This window comes from Mustelus asterias, unplaced genomic scaffold (assembly GCF_964213995.1).
Source record: "Mustelus asterias unplaced genomic scaffold, sMusAst1.hap1.1 HAP1_SCAFFOLD_244, whole genome shotgun sequence".
In the NCBI taxonomy this organism is placed as follows: domain Eukaryota; kingdom Metazoa; phylum Chordata; class Chondrichthyes; order Carcharhiniformes; family Triakidae; genus Mustelus; species Mustelus asterias.
In genome coordinates this window covers 291,981-300,139 of record NW_027590215.1, presented here as the reverse complement: position 1 = coordinate 300,139, position 8,159 = coordinate 291,981, and the positions used below count along the sequence as shown (strand labels likewise).

At 46.4% G+C, this 8,159-nt stretch overlaps 1 protein-coding gene across 1 annotated transcript; it reads right to left on the bottom strand.

The window, feature by feature from the left end:
- Window positions 1-1,216: 1,216 nt before the first annotated feature.
- On the bottom strand, window positions 1,217-4,694 carry LOC144485904 (uncharacterized). The gene is made up of 2 exons (XM_078203972.1): window positions 4,633-4,694; window positions 1,217-3,308 (listed from the first exon to the last, which is right to left on the bottom strand). The coding sequence occupies exon 2, from the start codon at window positions 2,920-2,922 to the stop codon at window positions 2,080-2,082; it is 843 nt and encodes a 280-aa protein (XP_078060098.1). The 5' UTR covers window positions 2,923-3,308; window positions 4,633-4,694; the 3' UTR covers window positions 1,217-2,079.
- Between the last annotated feature and the right edge of the window lie 3,465 nt (window positions 4,695-8,159).

The following is an 8,159-nucleotide window of genomic DNA, read 5'->3' as shown; positions in this document are numbered from 1 at the left end:
GACTTGTTAGCGTGGTGCGGTGCCACAGTGGTTAGCACTGCTGCCTCACAGCGCCAGGGACCTGGGTTCAATTCCCGGCTTGGGTGACTATGCGGAGTCTGCACGTTCTCACCCGTGTCTGCGTGGGTTTCCTCTGGGTGCTCCAGTTTGTTCCCACAGTCCAAAGGACGTGCTGGTTAGGTGGATTGACGATGGTAAATTCTCCCTCAGTGAACCCGAACAGATGCCGGAGTGTTGCGACTAGGGGGATTTTCCCAATAACTTCATTGCAGTGTTAATGTCAGCCTACTTGTGACACTAATAAATAAACTTTAAAACATTGTTAACATTGACTGGAGGGAATGAATCAGCTCCTGTTCAAGATGTCTCAACATTGAATGACTGATGTTAACCAATTATTGGTCAACACTCAGGCTCCCCCAAGCTAAGAGATATCGGTTGAGAGAAAGAATTGTCTTAAAATTCAGACAATTTGTGCAACTAGCTAAAAACCAAACCAGTTTCATTATTGACAAGTTATAGACCAATTGGCTAATTCCCAACAATTGGCTGAGCTGGGCTTTCTACATTCTGAAAGTATAAAAAAGGGGATTCGAGAAACCAATTTGGCAGAAGTTTTTAAAAGTTCAAGGTTTTTTTAAGTTTATTTATTAGTGTCACACATTCACACTGCAATGAAGTTACTCTGAAAATCCCCTAGTCGCCACTCTGGCGCCTGTTCGGGTAAACTGAGGGAGAATTTAGCATGCTCAATGTACCTAACCAGCAAGTCCTTCGGTCTGTGGGAGAAAACCCACACAGACAGGGGGAATATACAGACTCTGCACAGACAGTGACCGAAGGCAGAACTCAAACCTGGGTCTCTGGCGCTGTGAGGCAGCAGTGCGAACCACTGTGTCCTACAGAGAGGTGTTGGGAGCTGTTGATTTTACAAGTTATCCGTGTTTTCAGTGCCACCACTTCATGTACTGGTCTGAGAGGGATGGAGAGAAGTTAAAGTTAAGCTTTCTCCTTTACTGTTGATCGATACTTTGCTTTTTTAAATCTTTCTGACTTGTTACATTTTTAATGGTGAATAAACTTTCTGAATTCACCATTGAAAGTGTTCTTTCTTGCCATATGGTTGAGTCACTGGAACCTGGGTGAGTTATGATTAGGGAGGTTGTTGTAAACAAGTGAACCCCATAAATCTTAGTTCAAACAAATCAAAATTCTTACATATGGAATGCAATCCTTTATTCTGAGAGAAATTGAACATTGAAGTAAAGACGTTATGCTTCAGTTATACAGGGCGTTGCTGGAACTGCATCTTGAATAGGGGCTGCAGTTTTTGTCTCCTATTAAACAAAGGATTGGAGAATCCCTACAGTACAGACAGAGGCCGTTCTGTCCATCGAGTCTGTACCAAACACCATCCCACCCAGGCCCTATTCCCATAACCACATGCATTTACTCCAGCCAGTCCGCCTGACACTAAAGGTCAATTTAACACGGCCAAATCAACCTAACCCACACATCTTTGGACTGTGGGAGGAAACCGGAGCACCCGGAGGAAACCCACGCAGACACAGGGAGAATGTGCAAACTCCACACAGACAGTGACCCAGGCTGGAATTGAACCTGGGTCCCTGGCGTTGTGAGGCAGCAGTGCTAACCACTGTGCTGCCCCATTTTATAAATACCATGGAAACAGTTCAGAGGAGATTTACTAGATTGATTCCCAATCCAGTAGTGTGAAATATTAACACTGTTTCTCTCTCCACAGATGCTGCCAGACCTAATGCATTTTTGCAGTCCTTTCTGTATTTATTTTAGATCTCCCTGTAGTGGTAGGAAAAACACTATTTACTATCCAGGATAAAATAAATGTCCTTCATCAGCTTTTGTGGATCATTTCAGTGGCAATGTGCTCTCCCAGGCTCAAAGAGCATCAGCCCACTGGAAGCAAAGTCGTGAGACCGGCCAGTCCAGCAGAAAGAAACCCTCCGACCCTCCCACTTCACCAACTGTCAGAATGAACATGGTTCAGTCCTGGATGTGATTAACAGCAGCAATAACAGCAGAATTCAACCCCTGTCATCACTTGTGAACTCGTTGGTGTCTCCGCAGGCTGGATGACTGAGTGAATCCCTTCCCACACAAACAGCAGGTGAATGGTCTCCCCCCAGTGTGAACTCGCTGGTGCTCCCGCAGGCTGGATGACGTTCTAAATCTCTTTGTGCAGTGAGAGCAGCTGAACGGTCTCTCCTCAGTGTGAATGCGCTGGTGGATAACCAGATCCCGAGAACTTTTGAAACCACTGCCACAGTCAGAGCATTTAAAGGGTCTCTCCTGAATGTGAGTGAGATTGTGACTCAGCAGGCTGGAGGAATGAGTGAATCCCTTCCCACACACAGAGCAGGTGAACGGTCTCTCCCTGGTGTGAATTCGCTGGTGCTCCCGCAGGTGGGATGATGTTCTAAATGTCTTTGTGCAGTGAGAGCAGCTGAACGGTCTCTCCCCAGTGTGAATCCGCTGGTGGATCATCAGTTCCCGAGAGCTTTTGAAACCATTTCCACAGTCAGAGCATTTAAAGGGTTTCTCATTGGTGTGAGTGACTTTGTGTTTTGACAGGTTGGATAACTGCATAAATCCTTTCCCACACACCAAGCAGATGAATGGTCTCTCTCCAGTGTGAACGCGCTGGTGTCTCTGCAGATCAGGTAAATGAGCGAATCCGTTCCCACACTCAAAGCAGATGAACGCTCTTTCTCCAGTGTGAACCAGCCGATGTCGCTGCAGATGATATAACCGAGTGAATCCCTTCCCGCACACAGAACAGGTGTGCGGCTTCTCTCCAGTGTGAACACGTCGATGAATTTGCAGCTCAGAGGGGGTTTTGCAACCCTTTCCACAGTCCCCACATTTCCACGGTTTCTCCATGTTGCAGGTGTCCTTGTGTTGCTCCAGGTTTGACCATCAGTTGAAGTCTCACACAGAACAAGATTATAGTGCCCTGCTGCGATGGTGCAATATTTTTTCAGGCTGTGTAACTGGGAGGCTCTTTCCACAGTCACTGCATGGGAAAATCTCAGTTGATTTTGTGTGTGTGTGTGTGTGTGTGTGTGTGTGTGTGTGTGTGAGTGAGTCCTGTTCCAGTCACACTGATGTTTAAAGACTGCTAAAGCCGACAGAACAGAGAAACATTTTTCCTTCTGGATACAAAGACCCAAGATATTCAGGTCCCGATGAATTGAGTGACTCTGTCAGATGTTGATGTGATGTTTGGTTTGAGATTTCTGTCTGTAAAATCCTCAACTTCTGATATCCTGTAAAAGGAGTTTACAAAGGTTATCACTGTCAGTACAGGATAGAAATTCAGAACAGACAATTCGAGTTTCCATGGAACATTATTTCCACTCTCATTCCCCAAGAGCTGCAAATCTCCATCCCACACACTCTCCCTCCATTCTCACTCTGCTGTATCTAATATTCACCCTCCCAATTCTCCTGTCGGTGCTGATTGATAGATCTATGCTCACTGCTTCCTGTCCTGGACACAGAGAGCTGGAAATCTCCATGCAGGCTGCCAGACAGATATATGTCTATCTGACTGGACTAACAATGTGTGGAACATACCGACTGGATTCACTTCCTTTCCCTTCAGTTGCTGCAACTCCCCAATTTCCCCCAGAATGAGAAAAGAAATGGAAAGGGGGAGAAAAGAAAGTGTTTTACTCACAGATGTTGGCCTCTTTTAAGGTCAAACCAAATAAACAAACTCAAGTTAAATCAGGACAAAGTAAAAGGAGCAGCTCCCCAAAAGGAGGGGGAGCAGCCCGAACAAAAATCAAAGTACAAAGGAAACTTAAAAACATCAAATCATAATGTGATTATTCGGGTCGATAACGCACCCCAACCCCTGTAGTGCCCAACGGGGGTGGAAGTCGTCAACCGCGCCCATGGACATCGCATGTTCCCTCTCCAGGGACACCTGGCCGCGAACGTAGCCACGGTAGAGGGGCAGACAGTCAGGATGGACGGCCCCCTCGATCGTCTGCTGCCTGGACCTATAAATGGAGCGCTTCGCCAGGCCCAGGAGCAGGTTCACGAGGAGGTCACCATCCTGACCCGCCCCTCTCTGCGTGGGTTTCCTCCGAGTGCTCCGGTTTCCTCCCACAGTCCAAAGATGTGCGGGTTAGGTCGATTGGCTATGCTAAATAAATTGCCCCTTAGTATCTTGGGATGCGTAAATTAGAGGGATTAGCGGGTAAAATACGTAGGGATATGGGGGTCGGGCCTGGGTGGGATTGTGGTCGGTGCAGACTTGATGGGCCGAATGGCCTCTTTCTGTGCTGTAGGGTTTCTATGATTCTATTGTCCCTCTGAAGACAGAGGTTCTGAACCAGCCCCTGAAACCACGCCCATTGTGACCCGCCACCGACAGCGGCGCATGCGCTCTCCTTCCCCGCTGAAACAAGATGGCGGCCGATAACCGGGGCCTGTTCCCGGGATAAAAGCCTGGGAGCTGTAAACCCGGGACCTGCAGGGTCTTATTCGGGCCGTGCGGCCTACAGCGGATGTTTGTGAAGCCATAGCTCCCTCCCTACCCCGACTCCCGGCTACATTTCTCCCGCAGCCCCACTGACTCACCCTCTGAAAAAAGCCGCTCCCGCATTCATAGGGCTCCGGGCAAAGTGACACTGCGCACGCTCCAGATATAGCACTGCGCCTGCGCAATAGGCTCCTGTGGAATGAATAGGACACTTTCACACCCGCAGGGGCACCTGGGAATTAATGGCGTCATTGTCAATCAAAGACAATAATAGAAAATTATCTTGTGCAATTAAGATCAATTAATTTTAAAAAATGCATTCCTCGGAATTTGTGCGCTGCCATTCTCTATTTCTAAAATTGATTTAAACCAGTGCTCTCCTGTGGGAATACCCCGAGTTTTTAAAACTTTTCCCACTGGATTCCTCCCCTCTCTCTGCTCTCCTGAAGGTGCTTATGCTGGTTGGGTAAATCCCACAGAGACTGGTTTCTTTCACTTTCTTTCTCCTGATGCTAAATATTCTGTTTTATGGAATGATACATCACAGATGGAAACCACTTGGCACATCCTGCCCAGTCGGGCTGTCTTTAAGATCTGTCCAATTAATCCCACAGCCCTGCTGGCAGAGTGAGAACAACATCTATTTATACTGCAGCAATGCAGAAGGTGAATGGAAAATGTTTTCCAGTTGCATACCTCTCAGACACACACCCCTAGAAAGATAAATTGGCCTGTGTACTAAGAACAAAGAAAATTGCAGCACAGGAACAGGCCCTTTGGCACTCCAAGCCTGCACCGACCATACTGCCCGACTTAACTAAAACCCACTACCCTTCCAGGGACCATATCCCTCTATTCTCATCTCATCCATGTACTTGTCAAGACGCCGCTTAAAAGTCAAGACCGTATCTGCTTCCACTACCTCCCCCGGCAATGAATACCAGGCACCCACTACTCTCTGTGTAAAACATCTGCCTTGTACATCTCTTTTAAACTTTACCCCTCGCACCTTAAACCTATTCCCCCTAGTAATTGACTCTTCCACCCTGGGAAAAAGTTTCTGACTATCCACTCTTTCCATGCCTCTCATATCTTGTCGACTTCTATCAGGTCTCCCCTCAACCTCCATCGCTCAAGTGAGAACAAACCAAGTTTCCCAACCTCTCCTCATAGCTAATGCCCCCCATACCAGGCAACATCCTGGTAAATCTTTTCTGGACCCTCTCCAAAGCCTCCACATCCTTCTGGTAGTGTGGCGACCAGAATTGAACACTATATTCCACGTGCGGCCTAACTAAGGTTCTATAAAGCTGCAACATGACTTGCCAATTTTTAAACTCAATGCCCCAGCCGATGAAGGTAAGCATGCCGTATACCTTCTTGACGACCTTCTCCACCTGCATTGCCACTTTCAGTAATCTGTGCTCCTGTACACCCAGGTCCCTTTGCCTATCAATATTGTTAAAGGTTCTGCCATTTACTGTATATTTCCTATCTGTATTAGACCTTCCAAACTGCATTACCTCACATTTGTCCGGATTAAACTCCATCTCTCCACCCAAGTCTCCAACTGGTCTATATCCTGCTGTATCCTCTGATGGTCCTCATCGCTATCCGCAAATCCACCAACCTTTGTGTCGTCCGCAAACTTACCTATCAATCCAGTTACATTTTCCTCCAAATCATTTATATATATTATATATATCCTGTGTGAATTCGCTGTTGTGTCCAAAGACTGGATGGCCCAGCAAAATCCTTCCCACACAAGGAGCAGGTGAACAATCTCTCCCCAGTGTGAACTCGCTGATGTGCACTGAGGTTGGATGAACATGAGAACCCCTTTCCACAGGTGGAGCAACTGAACGGCCTCTCCTCAGTGTGAATTTGCTGGTGTAACAGCAGGTGGGATGAGATAGTGAATCCTTTCCCAAACACAGAACAGATGGCCTCTCTCCAGTGTGACTGTGTCTATGGTTTTCCAGCAAGTACAGATAATTGAATCCTTTATCACAATCATCACATTTCCATGGTTTCTCCATTTTCCCAGCCCCAATGTGACCGTGTCGATGGGTTTCCAACCAGGATGGATAATTGAATCCTTTACCACAATCCTCACATTTCCACGGTTTGTCCATGGTGCTGGTGTCCTTCTGTCTCTCTCCAGGTTGGATGATTAGTTGAAGCCTCATCCACCTACAGACCATGGTGTGATGTTTTTCAGGCTATGTAACTGGTTAAAGCTCTATCCACAGTCAGTTCACTGGAGCACTCTCACTTGGGTGTATGTGTGTGTCTCAGTTCTTTTTCTGTCACATTGAATTTTGAAATTTTCTTCCACTGACAAAACAGGGAACGATTTATCCCTCCACTGTCAAAAGCAATCATATTTAGGTCATGCTGAATCGAATGGCTCTGTCAGACTTTGATGTGAAGTTTAGTTTGAGTTTCCTGTCTGTGAATCTTCCTCTTCTAGTTCCCTGCACAAAGAGTTTTAAAAAACTGCTTCAGAACAGACAATTTCAGTTTCCACGAAACATTTCTCTGTCTCATTTATCTTGAGCTGTAATCCCCATCCCACACACTCTCTCTTGTCCCTGAGCTGAAATCAAACTCATTGCCCCAACTCCACTCTGAGCTCAGCTCCCTCTCCCTCCAGCTGGATTCAGTCCTGCAGGCCATGTGCAGATTGAGAGTACAATCAAGGAGTCAATTATTTTCCTTCCAAGTCAGGGGACGTGCAGCCCCACTGACTCTGTTGTTACCACAATGGGCACACGTGCTCTGCTCACCAATGAAACACCACGATGACCATTAACATGGGCCTGTTCCTTGGAAAAGCTCCATTTTATTTGTGCCACAACAGCAGGGGAATTACCTCCTGCACAGGCACAAAGGTATCATCAGTCACAGAAAATAATTGCAGCTGGTGTCTCAAACCTCATTTTACCATTTGCTCCCAGACATTCTCAATTCAATTTTGAAATGCAAACTGAAATCTGGCAAAGTGGGGTAAATTAAACACATTTTAATGGTCATTTTCAGAATGACTATTCCCGAGAATTAATTCCTAAGTCAGTAAATTAAAATTCTCATCAGCAATGTAGGCAGCACAGTGGTTAGCACTGCTGCCTCACAGCTCCAGGGACCTGGGTTCGATTCCCAACTTGGGTCACTGTCTGTGTGGAGTCTGCCCGTTCTCCCCATGTCTGCGTGGATTTTCTCCAGATGCTCCGGTTTCCTCCCATCGTCCAAAGATATGCCAGTTAGGTGCATTGGCTATGCTAAATTGCCCCTTAGTGTCCTGGGATGAGTAGGTTCGAGGGATTCGCAGGTTACATATGTGGGGTTATGGGAATAGGGCTTAGGTGGGATTGTTGTCGGTGCAGACTCGATGGGCCGAATAACCTCCTTCAGCACTGTAGGGATTCTATGAAATACATTGGGAGAATTGCTATTTCAATGCGCATTTTCACAAATGCTATAAAATGATTTTTCAAAACAAATTAATATTTTAATGATTAATAAATAAAAAGTATTTCATAAAACAACCACCCAATGTGGGGTTCAGGATTCTAACTCAGGGTTTCTGAGCTCCAGGAACCACTAACTGAACCAGCCGGGAATT